Source organism: Anarrhichthys ocellatus, unplaced genomic scaffold (assembly GCF_004355925.1).
Source record: "Anarrhichthys ocellatus isolate YVR2014 unplaced genomic scaffold, GSC_Weel_1.0 scaffold140, whole genome shotgun sequence".
Taxonomy (NCBI): domain Eukaryota; kingdom Metazoa; phylum Chordata; class Actinopteri; order Perciformes; family Anarhichadidae; genus Anarrhichthys; species Anarrhichthys ocellatus.
In genome coordinates, this window is record NW_022280170.1 from 225,406 (window position 1) to 248,525 (window position 23,120).

General features: G+C 39.9%; 1 protein-coding gene across 1 annotated transcript; it reads right to left on the bottom strand.

Annotated features, from left to right (window-relative positions):
• Window positions 1-479: 479 nt before the first annotated feature.
• On the bottom strand, window positions 480-23,120 carry plod1a (procollagen-lysine, 2-oxoglutarate 5-dioxygenase 1a). The gene is made up of 19 exons (XM_031877565.1): window positions 22,892-23,120; window positions 21,146-21,237; window positions 20,718-20,851; window positions 18,576-18,739; window positions 17,345-17,451; window positions 16,502-16,565; window positions 12,150-12,247; window positions 11,449-11,550; window positions 11,142-11,273; window positions 8,963-9,084; window positions 7,361-7,465; window positions 7,080-7,205; window positions 6,618-6,759; window positions 6,272-6,385; window positions 5,679-5,744; window positions 5,377-5,481; window positions 4,936-5,082; window positions 3,679-3,804; window positions 480-1,812 (listed from the first exon to the last, which is right to left on the bottom strand). The coding sequence occupies exons 1-19, from the start codon at window positions 22,980-22,982 to the stop codon at window positions 1,657-1,659; spliced, it is 2,193 nt and encodes a 730-aa protein (XP_031733425.1). The 5' UTR covers window positions 22,983-23,120; the 3' UTR covers window positions 480-1,656.

Sequence of the window (23,120 nt, forward strand, 5' to 3'; positions counted from 1 at the left end):
ACATTTCACACTTCAGTTCATGGCTTTATTCAAGTTGTGTTCAAAGTACAGTGAGGGTTATGACGTGACAACTGAGTATGTTTCACTTTTACAAACTCAGCTGACCACCATCAGTGAGAGCACATTACAGCTCTGATTCCAGTAGGAAATCTCACAAAAATAGTTTTATCGCAAATCGAAAAAAATTCAGGGTGTGTCTTATCAAATAAAATATACACAAAATAAATAAGAGGCGTAACAGGCTTTGGAGTGTCTCAGTTCAAGAAAGAGTTCGAAAATAATTGCTTTGGATACAGAAAAAGGCACAGTTAGTGTTAGTTACTCAAGTACTATTTGACCAAATTTTCACAAATATTTCTAGGAAATCTAAACTGAACTCCTGGTGATTTCCTGAGAGAAGTCCAGCTCAAGGACCAACTGGATCCACACCTTAACTCCAGACCAACCAGGAGCCCTCAGCTTAAACCAGTGGCTCTATGTGGAATGATGATGAAGTCTCTCTTTGAGACAGAGCCTTAAGATTAGGTGAGAGTGCTGGCCCTGGTGCAGCTGGTAATACAACCTCTGTCAGAGCTGAAGCAGCCCACACTGATTACAGTTAAGCTCCTAAACACTGTATCCTACACTTCCCATAATGTAATTGCATAACCTCTTGTTTACTGCCCTGCACACTCTGTCTGTTAAAACATGTGGTGATATAATATGGCTTCCTTTCAATATTCAATGTATTCTACAACGTATGCCTGAAGGGCAGTTTGTAAATGAACACTGTTGCACAGAGAACACAGATCTAAGAGAACAACTTGTGTTGCAACATATTTACAACAGGAGGACGAAGCGCTTTGTTATTCATAGACAAAAAACAAATGCCAACAAGTTAGTTTAGAACTGGGACTAAAGTAACACATCCAGAACAAGGAGTTTGGGTAATAAGATGAGCAGGTGGACTACTTCATGTTAGTCAGGCTGAAGCACAAAGAGCTACTGAAGGAAGAAAATAATACAATTTAAATAATAGTGTTAGTCCTAAAAAAGTAAATCACATTTGAAATCCTTGAGAGACGAGGTGTAATACAATATAGTGAATTCAGCCTGGAGCAGCAGAGATGAGCAGCGGGCTGCAGAGGTCTGGTCAGACCACTTCTCTCTAACTTCACACCTTATGGACCCCTTCACAAGAATCACCGTCTTATCATATCAGCTGGTATTGTGATGAAGTGGTGCACATTCCCAAACCAGTTAGTCCAATATGATGCACCAACTAACACACAGTTAACCTGAGCCTCTCAAACCCTCAGAGATCTGAGGCCCCCGGGACTTGTACCCATAATGCATATTTTAAAGACGACACGTGATGGTCACAAATATTTGTGAAGGCTTGAAAGTGATACTTTTGACCCAGTTCTCCTCTAACATTATATGTTGTTGTTCAATCATGCGCCCGTGTTTTTCTGTTTATCATAGAGCACTACTGCTAATAAGTTGTATATAATTCTTTAAGTAAGACAGAAACAAGCAAATTAACTCATGAAAAAGAGCAACGGTCACCTGCTCCGAGTCAGAAAATAGAGAGCAGCTGTGAAGCTGAAGGAGGCGGCCATTGTGTGTGTCCTGTTTGATGTGGACTAGCCGGCGCTGTGTGCCATCTTTGGGAGTTCAGGGATCCACAAATGACACTGCGATGTACCGCACGCCGGCGGTGGTGGGCAGGCCTTCGTGGTAATGAGTGAGACGGCCCGGGTGCAAGATGGTCCAGCCTTTACGAGGAGCCTCAATGGAGCAGTCATAGCGGAGGAACCTGCATCCACCTCCCTGCAGTCACAGCACAACACACATCATCCTCTGACTCCAGCTGAAGTAGAACTACTTCTCATGATCAATATACAATCTAAAGAAATGGATCTGTAGTTTTAGGATAAGGTAATACTAAACACCAGGACACACAATTTTAATTCTAATGAATGTGAAAATGTATTTGTTAATCGACAACCACAGAACCTGTTATTTTAACTCCAGATCCAAATTCAATATATATCAATATTCTGTTATTATTAGTTGTTGTAAAATTATTATCTACGGTTAAATATCATATATATTGTACTTCAAAAATGTTACGTTCAAGCCTCAAAAAGCCTTGTTGTATGTTCTCAATACAACACACAGCATACTATATCATCACACGTCAAGGATAGAAGCTGTAAATTCATGTAGCATAAAGCAATAATACTGTGGACTAATGGCTGAATAACTGTCTCCTCCAGTATATTGAAGATGTAGGAAAACAACATGGATGCAGCTTCATGCAAAGAAGACGGACTCACAAACGGAAAGTTTGAAAGATCAGGGACGAAGATGTTCATGCCAGAAATATGACGGCATTCATTTTCAATGATATGATTCAGCACCATGCTTAATCAAACCTGCATGGCTACACTGTACTGTTTGGGCTACTCTCATCACTTCACTTTCATCCTGAAACAGTGGCCAACATAAAGCCTGTTGACCTCCTGTCTCTCCCCCTCTATGTGCACCCTGTATGGTCTTATCATATGATTAAAACAGCTATTCTGGTGACCATGTTCATTGCTGTCTTCTATATTATATTACCAGCATTCACTGTGATTTTACTGGGACACATTCCTGATTCATAACTGTCCCATTCCGATATTCAAATACAACTTATAATAAAAGACATTATAAGTGCAATTGACTCTAAAGAATACTGTGCTGCATTATTCCTTGACCTGGTTAACTAATGTCTTCCAAAAATGTTCAATGGTTTCAAAACTATAGAGTGGTAGAACTCAAAGTGTCCCAAGTTGATGGTTTATATTCTAGCTTGTCCTATTTTATTTACAATTAATATTAATAATCTGTATGCATCTCAGTTAAGTTTCTTTTAAATATGTTATATACTGCAATTATTTTGCTGCAGGGAAAAAATGTGTTCAATCACCGCTTTGATCAGCAGTTGATTGTGGTGATATTTGATATCTATCCATGAGAGTTGAAATGAAAACGTTCGATTCAGTATATCAAGTGATTTGACGATTTGTGTCTGATTGGGGTTTTCACACACATCATTGCAGTTTGTATGAGAAAGTTTGTTTTCTTCATAAAACCTTTGGTCATACGGAAAAGTAATGTTCGCCATTCCTCAAACCGTCTCTGGTGAAAGTACTTACAAAGTTTTTGGAGCTACAGAGAAATTATGAACTAGATTATTTCATAAACATTGAAGATTAAAAACAGGATTAAGGATCATTTGGCCACCGGATGTACTGGTCCTGACACTGAATGACAACTTGATTCAATGTTTTTATGTCGTCTTTAACTTCTTGCCGTTTTGTTTTCTCAGGCTGTTATCTGTGCTTTTATGTGGTGCTTGTGTGAAACTAACCCTAACCCAACCTGACCTCCTTGTAAATGAGATTCAAAATGTTAATGCGATCATCCTGTGGAATTAGGCAAGAAGGAACGGCTCAAATCCTTTTGTAAATCACGGTTTCATATCCTGCCTATGTTTGCATCCACTGACATAATTGTCAGTTTAATTCAGATTAAGGTACTAAGTTTGCCAGGTGTTGTCTAATATTACTAGCTGTTCTTTTAAGATGTAGTAACTATGAACCACCTGTTGGAATGGTCAGATTTCTACCAACCTCTAAACACACTCACCTGGTAATCAGCGCCCAGTTGATTGAGTGCAATGTTTATAGTGAATGTGGAGGCGTCATGGTGTGGTCTCAAAGACGGCTGCTCATCTGGCTTATATCTAACTACAAAGGCCAATTCAAACTGAGCCTGCAAACACACAGACAGAGAGGAGTCATGCAAGCACTCGCAGAACACATGTGCGCCCCTCGCAGCTCCTGCTCAATATAGAAAAGCATCAGCTTGGTTCCCGGTCCAGCATTCACTTCCAGAGATGGAGAGGAGAAGCAGAGAGAGAAGTGGAGATCGCCCGCATCATCACATCCTGTCGCCTCTACTACCTGCCAGCTCCTCCCCATTTACCTGGTAGTCCACGTCTTTGCTGTTGAGAGCTATGTTAATAGTGAATGTGGAGGCGTCATGGTGAGGGACAAGCAGGGGCTGCTCGTCAGGTTTGTACCTCACCACAAAGTTCAAGGGACTGGAGCACTGATGAGAGAAGACATGTTAGACAGCAGCAGCACAGGAACCAGTGAGGGAGCTGCTGATGGGCACAGTCACGTTCAATCCTCTGATACATTATTCAGTCACTATATCATATCATTAATTGTGTGTTAACATCTTTACACTGCTCCTTTTGTCCTACAAATGTTGAATGAAGAATCAATTATCAAATTTGCTTTTCTGTCAATCATCTGATCATTCTTAAAAGCAGTCATTTCAGCACCACAATACCAAGAGTCACGCCTCAATCACTAAATGACCCCGTTATGCTTCATTCGATCAAAAAGTGATATAGTACGTTGTAAAAGTCATAAAAGCTGGTAACATTTCTATTCTTAAACAAGTCGGATGATATTCTATATTTTTCTCTTGTATTCAGACTCAAACCAACTGATCTACTGTCAAGTATTGTGTGTGTATCAAAGTGTGACATATCTTAGGCCAAAGAGCTCCACTGCTCTATTCAAACACATCAGAGAGCCACACTGTTCTACATTACCATGAACACACACACACTGCAGTTCATGTTGACTCACGCACAACATAGACAACAAAATATCTCCTCTCACTTTGCTACACTATTGGACTCACAGGTGCACTCTGGGAAATTCAGTACAATAACTACATTCATTCTTCAACAAAGCTGCAGACAAAGTAGGATAAGTGAGTGTGTTAGTTTATAGCAAACATCTTCATTTGAATCTTCTTAATGCTGATCAAATTCAGATAACGTGGATGAGACATGGAGTATGTGAAGTTCCTCTGCTCACGTCTTACCTTGGTGTAGTAACCAGGATACATCTTCTCTGTTATCGGTGCTATATACTCCAGTAAGAACTTCTGCCATTCCTTCTCAAAGTTGATCTGATTCATGTGGATATCGATCGTGGGGACGTTCTCATAGCCTCCTTGGATTCTTTTGTCCTGACAAATCAAAAGATAAATCCTTTTAGAAAAACCTCAACATCAAGACGACTTGAGATATTCGTTGCAAATGACAGCAGATGGCAGATAATGCTAACAGCGACTCATTAGACAAATAAGGAATTATACTGACTAACAAAGAAGCAATGATGAGATGTGATTGTGGATGAACATTTTCTCACCATAGTTCCTGTATTTTTATTGTTATTACTGACGATGAGAAATATTCATGTAAATCTTTAGAATCCCTTCACTGATCAAATCAGACAAAGACACACCCATAAAATAACATACCGTATTGGCTCCTCCTGACCACCTCCCATTATGTTCCATTTCTTCAACAATGTGGTTACAAGCAACATCAGAGAAAATTGGGAACCAGTAGACATCAGGACAAGGCTGGGGGACAGAGGACAGGGCACTGAGTCCAATTACATATCCATACAGCCGCACGTTAATACATAGCATCCATTAATGTCTTTCTTTATTCTTTATTCGGTGATGTGCAGTCCACTACACTGAGAGTATTCATTAGAAACACACAGGGAGTTACATGTGTTCCATGAGTCATCATGTCAACTTGTGCTGCAACTCACAGTTTCAATCAGCTTATCTTTCATGATGCGAGTGTAGTTCTCATGAATGTAGCGCTCCTGCCAGTCCTGAAAGAAACACACACCACACAGTCAGCGATTGTTACATAGTGCTGCTACAACCACAACCACTGCACTGGTCATGTTAGTGTTCAGCCTACTGCTGATGATACTGCCACTACTACAAGTACAACTGTTGCTGAAAAGATGTTCTAGGGCTCGTAAAGCTGTGCACAGTCAGTAAGTAGAACTAAGAATAAGAGACATGCATAAACATCACACAGCATGGAAACATGCTGAAGGATTGACAATGAGCACAATCAAACTGTGTTATTCTTTTGAATGTTCACATTAACCATATCTATATAGTTCACATGATTAGTTCTTAATAAGAATGTCAATGAGTTTGAAATGACAACAAAAAGTTTTTGAAGGAGAAATACTTCATTTGATTAATTTTCAGAAAATCACAAACATTTAAACCTGTATGTAGTTAACATACAAACATTATGACATCCTCAGAAGACCAAAAAAGAATTATACAAAAATATATATTATACATCCTGGAATATTATGAGGGCTAGTCTCAGTCTCACCGCTGGGTTTTCAAAGATCTGCCACAGATCATTATGAAGATGGCTCGTCTGATAGTTTTCTGTTGACAGGATGCGACCGAAAGTGTGCATGTTGGTTACATACATGAAGATTCCCTGAAGGAAAGATTCACAACAGGTCAAGTATTTTCATGAACAATTTTACATTTACAGTTATAAACATTGTTTTTTTCCATTAGATCTAAGAGCAAATAGATTATGACACAAAACAGCAGAAGGAGCAAAACAGGAAAGAGTCTAAACTACATGACACTTTGTTCTTTCTATGCTGTAGTTATTTTGTTCCTTGTTTATGTAGAGTACATACAGTACATGTACTAATACTGACCTTGCTGCGGATGTTGTGGCAGTAAGCCATGTCAGGGTCTAAGATGTTTGAGGTAAACAGCTCGTAGTCTGAGAGCTCTGATCGGAGGAGGCTGGCCTTCACCAGGTACACGCTGGACACATACGGGACGTTCCACACCCCACTAAAATCAAGACAGACACCAACACTAGGATCTCTCACTAATGCCCAGTGAAAAGATGTAATAAGATGTTATAATTGTGATCTTTCCCACATACTGTATATTAAAAACACATCTCTCTACTGCACCCCACCATTGGTGATCCCTGTAACGAGGTGCAGTGTGCAGACGTTGGTAGTCCTATGGATTGATGTGATTGGGTGCATATCTGCAGAGCTCTGTAAAGTTGCCTCTAGTGCTACAGTCTGTGGCTCTGTCAGTCTAGCCTGCCTATAAAAGTGTTTGTCACTGAACGTGCCTCTGAAATCTTTAAATCCACTTACACTCTGCGTCCTTGGACTATGTCCACGTAGTCCTCAGACCGGGCGTAGTAGCCGTCTGCACTGAGGGCTCCCCAGAAGTTGCTCCACAGTCGACCGACGCGAGTTATCATCGGTGCCACAATAGGACTGATGGACAATTAAAGGAGTGTTACTATATGTCTTCATCTGGCTAAATACAGTACGTAAACTGCTAATAAATGAGTGTAATAGAAATTCCCACAGCAGTCCTAAGACATCAGCCACATTAATGTTAATAATTCAATATTGTTAAATATACTTGCAGGTTTTGTTCAATAAGAATTTTAAGTGTGTTCTCGTTCTCCAAGACCACTTCAATGTCCAAGATGAAGAAATAGTCACAGTCCTTGTCCTTCCGGCACATATCACTGAAAGAGAGGAAACACAGGATGTAGTGTGAGACTAAAGAGCAGCGCTGGTACTCTGGATAAACCATATGACCTCACATCACACGGGTTGGCTCTGAAAATCAAGTCAAAAGCACAAAAGCTCCTATTTTCATGAAGCAAACATTTTTCATACAGTCCAACTGAGATTTATGTAATTGTTTTTTGCTAAGAAATCCCAGTATGCAGTGTTTGTTTTCATTTGTTTACTTATTTTTGCTAAATTGAATTGTTCTCCACTGGGTGTGAATTTAGTACCAATGGATGATGGATGATGTGGCAAAAACAAGAATTTGTTAAACGCCTTTGATTCCAGTAGCCTGAAAGATAAGAATACAAATGCCACAACTAACGGTCGACAGCTCTTTATTGTATAGAAAACAATCTCAGAACCCTTCAGCTATCAATCTGACGACAGATAAGCATCTGGGTCAAGGGACTATATTTGTGGGGTTCTGGTGTGGCCAGCAGATATCTGGGCCGACTTGTTTACGGTCCCATTAGCAACATGAGACTCGAGACTGGAGTTACAGTTGAGAGACGACGTGTGCAACCCGATTGTATATGAATATTTCTGTTTATAGAGATTAATAAAAAGCTAAATCCTGGTTACCTGAACCAACCAAAGCCCACTCAAACATGAAACTATTCTGATGCCTCTAGTACCAAAATCCTGTCCTGTTGCCTTCAGATATAGCATTCATATGCAGATATCTGTTTTGTCGTGGGAAAGTCTCCCACTCTGAAACACTGAGATACAAATGTGTCCAAACATAGCTTAATCCTCTTTTGAAATGACAGACATATGTCCATAGCCAATATTATCATTATCATTTATATTTCCTTATACAAAAAGTGAGGTTTGACTTTAAAGATCTCCTCCAGACATGTTTTGTATACCAAATTCAAATTCTTTGAATTTGGTATACAAATTATACTCCTCCCTCATTGAAATATTCAGAATCTATGAATGTGTATTGTAATGAAATATAATAATCTAGTTGCATATTGGTCTGTGATTGGCTTCCAAACTAGTTGTGAATCCTGCTGCTGCGTCCAGGTGTTGAACTGAGACTAAAGGAGAGCATAAAGAAAGGTTCCCTCTGCAGCAGAAGGATGTGAGAACAGACTGAGCACTTCAATCATTCTGCACAGTGAAGCTCAAACATCCAGACAAGCTGACAGCTTTTTGACTGGAGGGGAACTTTCAGTAAGTGATCACAGACAGCTTCTCATGAAGGAAAGAAAGAATCCTGCAGGGTTTGCACAGTAAACCTTGTGCATATCAAAGTAACACACACAACTTGTTGTTGTCAAATGACGACTGTGTTAAAGCCTTTTCTCACTCTTGAACATGATCAGTTTTTAATCACATGACCTGAGGTCAATAAGTTCAACATTAAAGCATACTCTATCTGATTCTGTGCAACTCGGTTTCTTTAGAAATAGTTTAGAACTCTAGTGTCACTTGGGACTCACAGGCCCAGGTTGCGGGAGGCCGCTTGGTCCATCTCCTCTTCAGGGCCGACCAGCTTGACATCCTGATAAAGGCTTCCATGATCCTTCAGAAAGGAGCTGATCTGACCCTCATGATGGGCTTCCTGGAGGGAGAGGAGAAGTAAACAGATAGAAAGAGCAGGCGTCTGAGTTACTATGGAAAAGGTATTTATGGTACATGTTTGTACAACCAGTGGATTTTTCTATACATGACTTCTATTGGCTTATAGTATCAAGGGTGTATCAAGTATCAATGGCTGCCGGGCGACGGTGGCTAAGTGGAGAGCAGGGCCGTCCTTCAATCAGAGGGTCGGCAGTTCGATCCCCGGCTCCGCTAGTCTAAATCCTAAAATTGTGATAGAATCTGAATTGTAAATGACTGTAATGTAATGTGTGATAGCAGGAGGCTCCCTTAGGAGCTTCAACCCTTTCAAACTTGCTGTGGTTTTCATTCTCTATATTTTAAGGCTTTGGACATAGTCACTAAATGTCTGAGCTAGGTATGCTATGCTATATACATTGTTATTTTCAGGATAAAACTCAGAAATGACATATGAGTGGAGCTTTAATGCCAAAATAAATATTTCGTTTAGGCTTTACCGTGATATTTTACATTTTGGTGGATCTGCACCATGAACAGTCATCCTGCATTAGCTGCATTGAAATCAAATCGATGGTAAAAAAGAGTGAGTGGCACCGGTTCCAGCAGTGTGTCTATGATGTGCATGTGTTCAGATCTGAGTAATGATTCTCAAGTCAAAGTTCACCAAATTTGCTTCACCACCAGAAGCAAATGTTTTATTGGCCCTTAGATGGCCTAGAATGGGAGTGAACGGTAGGCCATGTTCATGTTGTGAACATGGAGGCATGTTACATGCCTCTATGATTAGCTAACATATAGTAACAATAGGAAGCTTGTTTCAACATGCTGATTTTGGTGCAGTAACCATAGACACAGCTAACAGGAACTGGTTAAACATCGTCATGAGATTAAGATAGGATGTTTAGTTTCATTCAGTAGCAGTGGCGGGCCGTGCATTTTATACCTAGGCCTTCACTGTTGCCCTGCAGCTGAAATACCACCTTATAACCACATGATGGTGCCAGAGTTATTAGTTTCTAAGGCTGTAACTATGTACGTATTAAATGTATGTACCTATGTATGTACCGTTCGGTACAAGACTTACAATACGTTTAAATAGTACTAGAGCATTTGGAAAATGCAGAAGCTTATATTTAGGAAAATATAATGTTTTCTGCGCTCATGGCGGACAATGGTTCTCAGCTGGTCTGGCTGTAGGACCCACCATCACTCCTTAATGACAAGTCATGGCCCAAAGACATCGTCTTATGACTTTACTTTCACAACTTGAACATTGCACGTACTGCTCTGCAGTGTCTTTCCTCGTCTCAGCCCCCTGTGTCATGGTGTGTGGTACATTTCGCTCAGTCAGAATGCCCATATTTGATTGGCTGAGCTGCATCACGTGATGTGATTCACTACTCGACAGCCTCTGCTGTTAAGTTTCGTTTCACGATAGTCACGTGCTCGCCCACTGACCAATCACAACACACTCTGCACCTCGCGGCAGAGGTGCAGAGTGGACACTGAGCGGCACGTAATGCTGACGTCATTATAGGCCTGCGAGCAGGCGCTGACACTCAAAGAATACGCCCAACATGTCAAACTAAAGATCTGATTGGTTGAACACTATGACAATCAACAATATCGTCCCCATTTACTTTAATCTGCACTGGATGCACCTGAGACTCTGCAGGCCTGGGTCTCTGTTCTTACCTAGAGACACAGAGGTGAAATCTGATTGGATAAAAGCTCTACTTAAAACAAGCTGCACTGGAAGCAGAGCAACTGAGGAAGACAGTAGCTGTGCAATGAGAAAATAAGATAATGGGAAAAATATTTTTATAAATTATAATACATGTAGTGTATTTAAGAAAAATTATTAAATTATAAAATAGATATAACTTTGTGATTCTGTTTAGGCCAGCAGAGAAGGCCTTGCTGGCCCTGATGGCCCGCCACTGTTCAGTAGATACCAATACATCTAATCAGTAAATTCATCACGTGAGCCTTTTTGATCGTCTGTGGGACACTTTAAAGTACATCTTAACCTTGATGTACTAGATGTTCTCCTGGTACCTGGTTGTAGATGAAGAGTTTGAATCTGTTCTTGGGGTACTGGAGCTTCAGTAGGCGTTCAAAGAACACTGCCACAAAAGGGGTGGGCTGCTGAATGAAGATGCCAAAGACCACCAGTGGGTATTCACTCTCCTGTTGGAAAAAAAAAAAAATCAGGCATCATATGAGTTCCAGGAGCAAGGGCTTATTACTTCTATTTGGCATCAAACGCCTGAACAGTTGAAATATTTCTTGATATTGATGAAATGAAGTTGTGGCATATCTTGCATAAAGAGCAGATGTGATCACCATCAGCCTGTGAACTGACCTGAAGAGCTGAGAGTGGGTGGAGATCCTCGTGACACACTGTGCATCCTGTCTCAAATGTCCACGTGTCGGGGATGTAGTTACCCAGGTAGTTGATCTGGAGCTGGAAACAAATATGTGTTCTCGTAGGTTATCCCATCTCAGTCTAATATCCAGTACTTAAGTCATAACAACATTTACAAGTAGGCTACTTTGACCGGCTGACTTACTGGACACAAGTGATTTTTATTATTATTGCCAAGAAGAATAAAAGATGGACCAGAATTGCTCCTTTAGCCTCTGACCCTCTGTGTGGGTGGGCGGGTATACATGTGTGATGGACAGCTAAATCACACAAGGGACAGTGCTTTCTCACTAATTAGCTATCCAGACGGATTGGTTGCTCAGCAAGCTACAGTGTACTACAACACTAGAAAGAGAGTGGGGGTCGTAGTTCAAAGTTTTGAATTCAATTATTTGTGGATTTACAGAGAGACCAGGAGCACATTGACAGGCTCGTCATTCTTTCTTCTCTGAAGCTTGTTGTCCTCAATCTGAGAAGTGCTCAGCTGCTCATTGCTGGATGATGATGTCTTGAGAATGTATTTTCATGTTTGAATCATGACGCATGAGGAAAGAACAAAGTGTCGTATTGGTTTGGGTGTGAACACACCTGATGGTCAGCTGCATGTGATTGGTCAGATTGGTGTGATAGGTCAGTACCTTGGTTGGTCCGTTCCCATGGATGATGACAGGCAACGTATCGTACAGCATATTCCTGGCTCGTACCCGTCCGTCCTCAAACTTCAGCACCACCTCGTCTGGAAACACACACACACACACACACACACACACACACACACACACAGACGAGATTAAAGAAGGCCTGTAACAGCCTGAACATAATATCAGATTTAACTGCATGTTGTAATAATTATTACATATTGCAGTGGTTATTACAACATGTGTGAGTGGTAATAACCAAACATGTCTCAATTAATACAAATATTTTTAACATGATAACAATGTCTATTTCAAGTGTTCTAGTATGAATCATACTGACTCAAAATTCATTTTTAAAAGACATAATTAGTTCAGTGGATTATCTTTATCTTTTTTATCAAGTGTCACTGTATTCCTGAGCCTAATACAAAGTGACTGTACTTGAGGGTAAATAAGGTCTATGTTTAACACAAGCTGAAGAGATTTGAATGCTTTGTTCTATGGTATAAAATACATCAGTAAATAACCCTTAGCTTTTACAGATCTTGAAAAAGGCGGTTGCTAACAAGTGTCTAAATGAGACGACTAAATGTCATCAGCCCGACTAGTCCTGCTTTAGCTCAGTGGTGGTGACGTGAAGTCAAAATATGAATGAAGATCATAAAAGTGGTGTTCATTTCTGAAGGTTAACTTGCTGAACAAAACTTGTAAATTTCATAAACATGTGTTTGCCACAGAGATTATTTTCTATAATAATCCAAAATCCAATGGAAGAATCCTGTTGGCTTTTTGTGGAGGGAACCAGCACGATTCTCCACGTCATCAGGATTATGCACATTTTGCGTCAACAGAAAAAGACAAACAATTGTTGCAAAACAGTGAATTCTTTCAATTTTTGTATTCTCTCTCAATGGCCTCTTACAATATGTTTAGACAAAGAACATGTACCATAGTATTGTATTATATTAAATTATGTTTAGGTATTTAAGTAATTAAGTGACAAAGAAGCAGGTTAGCTAGTGTTGTCCCTGGTGCTAGTGCAGAAGGTTTGAGCTTTCATCTTTTTACATATCAGTTAAGAAGCTGCTCTGCATGAGAGAAACTCTATATCCAACACCTTACTTTCTAACTAGTTTCAAGTGAACTTCATATCCCTGATTACTGTTGTCAGTAATTACATGATGAGGTGGTATTAGAGACTGTAGTGTGTTACAAGTTCTGTCAATCAGGATAGAGGAGAGAAGGATTATGTTTACAAATGATTCATCTGCGTTTATGATTGTGTATTTGGCCAAATGTGCTACAAAATGTCTTTTACAAACTTGTTTCAATAGTATTGCCACTATCAATATTTAACACACACTTTTCACACATTGTTCTTCATTTTGAATCATAGATATCTGTTTATGTAAAATCTTCTTTTGTGTCTTACACTTGAAGAGAAGTGGCAAGCAGCAGGTAATAGCAGAGCTGACAACGGGAGGATTTATGGGAGCAGACGGTCCTCAGGGAGTTCATTCAAGCCCCTAGACTCTTGGTGCTGTCACATCCGTCTCTCAGTGAACTAACAAATTCCTTCCTCTAACTCAAACAATGCTGCAGAGACTGCAAGGAGTTCAGCTCATGTCTAAACCTGCAGCCCTGACTTATACACTGCAACTGTTAACCCCTCTGGAACCTTGAAGGAGACGACGTCTCAGCGCTACAATCTCCAGATTATTCAGCAGGCAGAGGAAGAAACAGCCAGGAGCCTGAGAAGAAGTTAACCACTGGTTGCCAAAAGGGATGAGGCAACACTCACAACAGGTAGATCGGGATATGTTTTTATCAGGATAATCGTAAAGTCACATGAGTGACTTAAAGGACGTGTCCAGCTCAATATCATGTAGAGAAGTGAAAAATAGAGCCTGATTTAAAAAACAGGAATGATCATGTTAGAAAGAAATAGCTCATACAATGTAGACATTTCTTTATTCCTCCGTTATTTGCAGGGGGACCTTCTGATATATGATATCTAAAAAAGACGTGTCCTATCTGGAATGCAATCAAGACAATATTTTTTTTCAATAAATGGAAGGTTAAGTGATTCCAGTAGGTTTTAGGGCCATTTAAAAAGTTTTAAGCATATTTTGATGATTATGGGTAAAATATCGTGATTCACTAACTATTACAACTTTTTTGGCCAGAAATGTTCATATCGTCCTAACAGCTGTTCTGAAAGAGTTGTAGCTAGTGAGATCTCACTAGTATGGCACGCTCACGTGCACTAACATGCACTAAAAGCACAGGTAATCGGCCTGCTATGTCAACAAAGCAAGGAGCAGCTCGGATTACAACACACACACACACACACACACACACACACACACACACACAGAGACGTCATTCTCTGATATCTTACTATATCTTTACATAGATTATAGATGTTTGATGAGATATTAATGTTCAAAATGTCGTATATTGCTCCTTTAATTATTCAGCCAAAACATTATTAAAGTGAGAACATGGGTGACAGTGTTCACTCAGTAAATGACCGCAACAATCACAGTACATCAAATGTTCATGCTGCGGAGTGGCTGGTATACAGACACAGTAAGTGCTATATACTGTCACAAACATACTCAACTGAGCACTATGTATTGTTTCTTTATTCTAGGGCTGACTGAATCCCATCAAAGTCAGACTGAGGAATTATAGTCACTTAAAATCCCCATTTGACAGAGAAAAGTAGTTAATACCATTAGTGTACATCAGATCATACTGTGACTGTGAGGCTTTGTGTGGATGCAGACGGCTAAAGCCACTGTGATCAGGAGAGGTTTTGTTTTGGTGGAGTTAAGTACGACCGAAGTGCAAACCACCACCATATCTTCTGGTGCTGTCCTAAGATGCAAACATTCTGGCAAAACATTTGGAGAATTATGCAGCATATTCTTGGCCAGCAGATCCTACTCACATGCAAGTCACTGTATTTGGGCGATCTACCAGAAGGAATAACAGGAAATGACAGATACCTCCTGAAAATATTAACGGTAGCAGCAAAAAAAGCAATTACTCATAAGTAGCTACAAACCCACCCACCTTCAGTAGAAAATTGGACTGAAATCTTATAGAAATTCACAATATTGGAAGACTGACTTTCCCTCTGAGACTAAGAAAAGACACATACATAGCAAGATGGACAAAATGGACCAAGTATTTGTCAGAACAAGGAAATCGGCTGGTGACTTGCCCTCCCTAACCTCATACAGCTTTTTTGACTCTGTTCAGTGTTGATGCTCATTATCTCGTAAGAAGACAGGTACTCTCTTCAAACAGGATGCTACTCCATGTGTGTAAATCTAGATCCAAGTTTAAGTAAAGCTCTGTATAGAACCCTCCTAATATATTTTTTGATATCTGTTGTTGGGCTGACATTATGGTTGACACGAGTGTCGGACAACGTTGTTGGCGTGTTGCATGGTTGTTTTGATGTATTTCTTTTTCTCTTATTTATTTATTTATGTCTAATTTGTTTTTCTTCCTGGTCTTTCTTTGCCAGTTGATGGTTTATTATTTTTTTAACTTGTTTAGGATTTGTTTTTCTTTGCTGTAAAATAAACCTCGTAGTAAAATATACAACCGAACGCTGAATGGGACATTTGTTGGCAAACAAAATGTCACAGTCAGCTTTCATGAACTGAAAACACACTGTGATGTATTGTAGAAGACTTGAAACTAGAGATTGAGACCATAAACTCATGTTTACAATGTTTACTGAGGTAATAAATCAGGAGAGAAGTAGAGTCATTTTCTCATAGACTTCTATACAACCAGAGGAGTCGCCCCCTGGTGGACATTAGAGAGAATGCAGCTTTAAGACACTTCAGCTTCACTTCACTTTTCAGAACCAGAGGTTGCCGCCTGAGTAAATTGTCACATTTAAAATAATTTGCCTAGTGTGACTACAGTAAATGAAAACACACTTGTTCTATTATTGTAGTTAGGAAATTAATCACCAACATATGAAAATGGTGGGTGTCATCTTAATATTGGTCCAAAAGTTGTATTTTAAGTCATTACTGCTCAATGGATGATACAGTGTGGACCACCAGAGATCATGAGCAGGACAGGATGCTGGTTACTGTAATGTGTGGTAGATGGTGTGAGGCACACACAGAAGAATTTGCCTTCTGGAAGATAGGAAACATACAATTTCCTAAAAGTGTTATTGGAAGCGTGCATTTAGCATTTCTAGCATAGTTGCAGACAGAAAATAGACACTGTGTGTTGGAGGATGCTTCAGAAGTCTCAGTGTCTTTGTTTCATAAACTTCACTCGCTGGACTAAGAGACAAAATTCAAGGCACTCACCGAGGGCTCCATGAAGGTTCTGGAACAATCTGCATTTGCTGTCCAGAGTGATATTTGTGGATTTCTGAAACATGGACACACATTGTTCTCACAAATTCCCAAATTAAAGCCAGTATTGAAAAAGGGATCTCAAATAATAGCTCCAGGTGTGGCAGCACAATCACATAATAAGTATAAGCAGTACCAGCACTAATTGTATCAGTACTACAGAGTCATGTTATACTCTTTTAACACTAATACTGCTCTCAAACACTCCATTCCAGTTACGTCTATTCTTTTGTTTACTGTTAGATTACCATCGTAAAACACAACACTTCCTGCAGATGTTTCAAATTAAAAGACTAACAGGAATAGGCGTGGTTAAGCTCACCAAGCTACTGGAAGGCTTTTAATGTGAAACATCTCTGCAGAAAGTGCTGAGTCTCATTAACAGCGCACAAAGAAAATTGCCAAATGGAAATTTCAGGGCATATTTTTTCTGTCAGAATTAGTGCTTTGGAAATGTAAATGATACTAAACTCATCAAATCAGATAAACGCGGAGGAAGTGTTGAGTTTGCATCAACAGCAAATAAGAACAGGAGCAGATTAGAAAAGAGGCTTCTCACTAAAATATGATGAAAGAAATAACAGGGAACAGAAAGGTTTCTCTGAAATTAAGGCCATTATTTTAGGATTTTATATTACATAATAAAATATCACAGATGAATTACATGACAATGTTAAAAGAAAGCTAGTATTATTGTTATTAGTAGTAGGTCTAGTATTGAATGTACTTAATGTGACATGGAATAAATTAAAATACAGATCCATAAAATAAACGCTGACATGTAGCACATCTTACCCTTTTAACTGGATCAATGTAAATCTTGGTGAAGAACAGCTGGTCACTGTCTTCTCCCGTCCAGTCAGCAACCATTTCTTTGATGTTGGGAAGGTAGCCAATGAAACCTGAGGGAGACAGGAAGTGAAAAAAAAAAAATGGTATTCCATATTCATAGATACAAACGCTTTCATATTGTGCCTACATTCAGATACAGTCAAGTCAACTGTTTATAATTGCCATAACAACTACTGCCAGGTTCAGTTTTTATGGCCTCAGCCCAGAGCTGACTGCTGTTTCTCTGCTATAAAGAGAAGTGGCCGTGTTAGTTCCTGGACTAAAGTCTAGTCACACCAGCAGCTGGTAAACGTTAGAGTGCTAAGAGATGTGCATAGTGTATATTTGTGTGAGGATAGCGTAAGTGTCATCCTGTTAAGTCACATATGTCATAAGTAGTCTTGATGAGCTAGATGTAAAAATAGACTAGAGGGATGCCTACATTTTAACCATGAACTAGCTAAACATGTCGTTTCATTTAAACACCATCAGTGCTTTCATCAATATTTAGAATCAAATTCCAGATATCTCAAACTTGGAATTACAATTGGGAGGCCGACGTGACCATTTTCGTTCCATTTGCTTTCTCACAATTGTGGACTGAAGGATAAGATATGAATGTGGCATACCTTTCTGATAGCTCTGTTTGAGAATTGACAGCAGCTTTACGTGTTTTCTTGTAAACAAAGAATGTTCTCTTTGTATTCAGTGTTACTCAATTAACTCTTAACCGCCCAGAACATCACTGGTACCATCTACTGAGCATCAATGATATTGGTGATGAGAGGTGCCTGCAAAGAGCTAAACCCACCAGCAACAACCTGTTTCTGTCTGGAGTGACATACAGAAGTACAGAAGACTCCTAAATCCATCCTCTGCCCTCCATATATAATATAGTTTTGTTTTAGTTTTTTTCTGTGTATCTTCTTTTTTTAAGCTGAATGGGACTACAGTCTGCATTTTGTTGCCCAACCCTGTTGTACATTGACAATAAAATGAACCTCGTAACCTTGTAAGAAAGTAGGGTGAAAACAGCAGCTGATCACACCTCTCCCTGGCCAAGGTCACTACTAGACTAGCTATGACCAGACTAGTATGGAAGGCAAGTGACATGATGCGAAACATGAATTTCATCACAATGTCAGAGCCATGCGGCCTCCCCCAGCTGTGTGACTGACAGGACTGGTGCACGTACCTCCTGAGCCTAGGAATCTGTTGCCCTCGGCGACGTGGGGGTGTTTGTCCTCCAGGTGTCTGTCGGGCCAGATCAGGCTCTCAGAGGAGAACACCACCTTGTGTCTGGCCTGCTGGAACTTCTTGAGCAGCTCTTTGGGGCCCGAGGCGAAAACCACATCATAGCTGTGTGAAAATAGAAAACTTTACTGCCCGTGTGGCTCACAGTGTGTGAAGCCAGTGGCATAGTTAAAACAAATGAAGGGATGCCTTTATAAGATGCCAACATTCTTTATTTGGAGAGCTAAGTTGCCAGTGGTTGTGTTTACCGGTGCTTGAACAAAAAGCATGTACACATGTTTCAGCCTTTTTACTGCAGCTCCCATGTACTATTATTATTACAGTACATTTAAGGCTGAATTACAGATATAGTTCAACAATTTGGGAACTGTACTGAATCAGTAGCTTTTAGTAGTGGAGCTCCTCACTGGTAACCGAGAGCCCCGTTGTCCGCTCCGCTGTGATTCACAGTATGCTACTGTCTGTTTATTGAAAGACGGAAGAACTATGAACAATCTACAGCAACAACCATTATGTGATAACTGTTGCAAATAGAAGGCTGCTGAGCTATTAAACCTGTATACAAACAAAACGGATAAAAGCCTAGATTGCACTGAAGAGTTTGATCCTTAAACTGAACTGAAGACGAACACCATGGCATCATGAACTGTGATAAGATGGATGACTGATGTGTGTACTAAGGGGCTTTGGGAGGGAAATGCAAATGTTTATTTAAAACATAAGTACGTATTGACAACACATCTTTGAAGTGAACTGAAGGAATGGATTTATATCAGCAAATTAATTTACAATTTCCACCTCTCTTGAGAAGATGAATCTGAATTTCAGTCTGGACATGGTTAGCCTAGCTTAGCATAAATACTGGAAGCAGGGGGGACATCTAGCCTGCAGTTGCAAAGCTTCCCGAAGTAGTCAAACTGTGAAGTGCAATTACAGGCTGCAAACGAACCCGCTGTCCTTTCACAGCAAAGCAGTCCAGCGCTTAAGTCGAACAATGTTAGACACACAGCCATCCCTTGAATCACTGCTTTTAGCTACTGCCCTTAGGGTCGAGGTACAGACTCCCCCGGGAAAAGAAAAAAAATATATGTATCCGTTTGTTTCATCTGTACACACACAGAAATGTAACAAAGACAAATGGGGATTGTATTGGAGGGTTATGTATTGGAAGTATTTCTTGGTGAACAAAACTGCTCACATTATCCACAGACACTGTGCTAGAGGTAATGGTAGGAGTATTTCTTTAAACTCTGGACAGAGCCAGGCTAGCTGTTTCCCCTTACTTCCACTATTCATGCTAAGCTAGGCTAGGCTCCAGCTCTGTACTTAACACTCTGACATGATATTGATATCTATCTGAGCATCTCACTCTCAGAAAGAAAGAACATTTCCCAAAGTATTGAATTTCTTTTGAATGATTTTTGCCCCCTCAGGGACAGACAGAGACACTGAACTATACTCAGAATGAGATAATACATATTCAGTCACTAAATACTTTATTTTCTTCCCTACACTAAATATTAGTGTAGTACTTATTGTGCTGTTGCGTGGCAATGCAGCAAAGACTTGTTGAGTGAATAACTACATAGTAACACAGACTATTTAAAATCTAAACCCATCTGGTGTCATTTGGAATGTGCTCAGCATTGTTATATTATTATATTGTAAAAATGTGCTGTATAAATCCATGGAGGAATACACACAGCCCATATTCAGCCCCTTAAACGAGTCGTCAGGATTTCTGTGTGATCCTTTCAAAGTTCTAAACATTCTAAATGTGTCCCAGTTGGTTTCTGGTTGGATGTGGATGTGGATGACATCAGCAGACAGGAAGTAAACATGGACCCAAGCTGTTGCTTAGCAACGAAATGACGTTGAGATGTGTTAAAACAGTGTTTCAGACTGAGGGTGAATATTCAGACAGACAGTATGAGAAACATAAAGAGCACAACATTAAAGCATGTAAACATGTTGTAGTAGAAAGTGTGAACCTTGAAATGAGCACGTGTCCATATAGTAGCAGGATGTTACTCTGGCCATCACATTCAAATCTGACGCTTTGTCCGTGGTGAAGACACTCTACCTGTCAATGAAGAGGATGATTTTGTCCTCATCCTTCATCTCCTCCAGAGCTGCTTTAAGGAGTCGTACTTTCTGGCCTCCTCCTGGAGCTGACATGTAGTCGCCAGAGTTCCATTTCTCACCCTCACCAAGAACCTTAAAACATACATACAGACATACATTTACTGCATTTTGAAGATATGAATTTAAAGATATTTATCCTCAGAAAACATAACTGCCAAGTTTCACTTTATTTTTGAAAAAAACAGTGGCTTATTTCTTTGACTCAAATGCATTGAAACAGTCTCAAATGTAAAAACAATGATAGCATGATGATATTGAAGAGAAAAGTATGTATAGCAAAAATAGGGATTAGTTTTCTTGTAGAGAATAGATAGAGGGGCTTCCATAGACAGGAGAGCTACTTTGACTTGCCACAGGGGTTCCTACCTTGACAGTGTAGTTGAAATGTTTAGCTGAGTGAAAGAAACGCTTGAAGCCATCCGTCTCTTTGGTTGCAACAGTCACAACTAGAAGTTTCTCTGGAAGACACCACATTACAGAGGAATTTAGAAAAATAATATGCGGCCTTCTTTTTTTCTTTTGCCTTCAGCATGAAGCAACCCAGTGGATCTGCCACAACTGACTTTAACACAGGAATACATTCAAAGAATAAATAATAATGTATGGTTCACATTTGTTGACATTGTGGTGTACATTACAGGTGCAAAGTCACCAGGAAATGTACAATAAGGCCTAATCAAATGAGCAAAAGCAAAATGACAGGCTGTGGATGGTTATGTAACCTTGATAATGACAAATATAAGTTATCTGATGATGACATCATAAATTAAACATATTGGGTTGCAGCTACCCCGGCTCAAAATAAATGCTGGACCTGGTAATAACTGACAGTATTTATATTGTATTATTTGATTGTTGTATATGGGTTGTAGTAGGTTACTGACTGCAGAGACAAACTATTATACAATATTTTTGGTCAATGTGATAATAATAATTCGTCACAGGTCAGCAATCATCATCTTAGAGAAAACACTACTTCTGATATGATTTACAAATATATTTTGTGATTTTCTCACCCATGATAAAACTACAACATCAGATCTGGATTAGTTATGGACAGCTTCTTGATTTATAGTCTAAATCTGAGTCCAACCATGAGAGTGAGTTGGACTCACAATCTCTGATCTGAAGCGCATTTGAGGAAAGGAAGGACATTTAAATCAAAAGGAACACTGAAACATAATTCTAAACACATAGTCCTGACGTCTTGTCTTCATAAAATAACATGGAGAGTTCACCAGTTTTCAACAGACAAGATACGGTTTCACGGTTGTCTCGTATCAAGTGTTCTTTTCTTTATTGTCGTGCTGACCTATTTCAATCTACTAGCATTCAAGTCTATACAACTCCAGAGACTGCTCTGGAAACAACTGGTGTTGTTTTATCAAATCTGGCTGACTTTTTCTGAAGGTAATTCTTCAATACTCTATTCTTTATATGAGACCGTATAGAGTACCGCTAATCTGCTTTCGACGTGCTACGGAGGAATATGTAAAAGTATCAGTTTTGTTCTTTAACGGACTACATTCTACATCATCTTTACAGCATACAAGCATTCCATGAGCTAGCTAATGTCCTCGTGTTAACAGCAGCGCTGACAGCCCGCCGTCCACGTCCACGTCAGCGGGCTGAGTCCTCCTCAGCACCTCCGTCCTGCTGTCTCTAGTTTAAAGAGTTGCCATAATGTTAAACTCGTTGCTATCTTTTTAAATCGGAAAAACAACACACAAGTTACAACCCAGCGTCAGTTAATGTCTTTCGGAATTGTAAATAATTATACAGCATATGCTTCTAGGGACACAAGCACAAAGTACTCAGTGGTACTGTATTTTCCATATGTGGCTTATTCACTGCGAAGTCTACTGCAAAGTTGTAACGTTAGACATGTCTGTGGATTGACACGGCCATACCAGAGGTAACGTTAGGGTGAGGGTCTCCTTCAACCGGGGACCACATGAGCTAAGGAGTCTCCCCCAGTCCAAACCCAGCTGAGTGACCTCAACTTTGCAAACTGAGACTGGGTTGACTTTCCACATTAGCTGACGTTAAACGTGTGCAGATAGCACGGTGGTTAGTAGCGTTGGTTAGTACCGGGCAGCATTCCTGACTTACCTTCGGGGATTCGCTGCTCTTCGCCGTTTGTTAGAGGGAAAAGTGCACAGACAAAAATCCCTGGAAACAACAGCAAGGGTGAAAGTCTCATTTTTAACAAGTTAAAGTTAACTTGTTTGCACGAGTCCTTGTGTAAAAATGAACTATACACGTTTCTAGCCGTACGAGAAAGAGAATCTCGGCCGTGTAAACGTCTCCACTGCCTGCCCCCTCTCTCCGCCTGTATCCC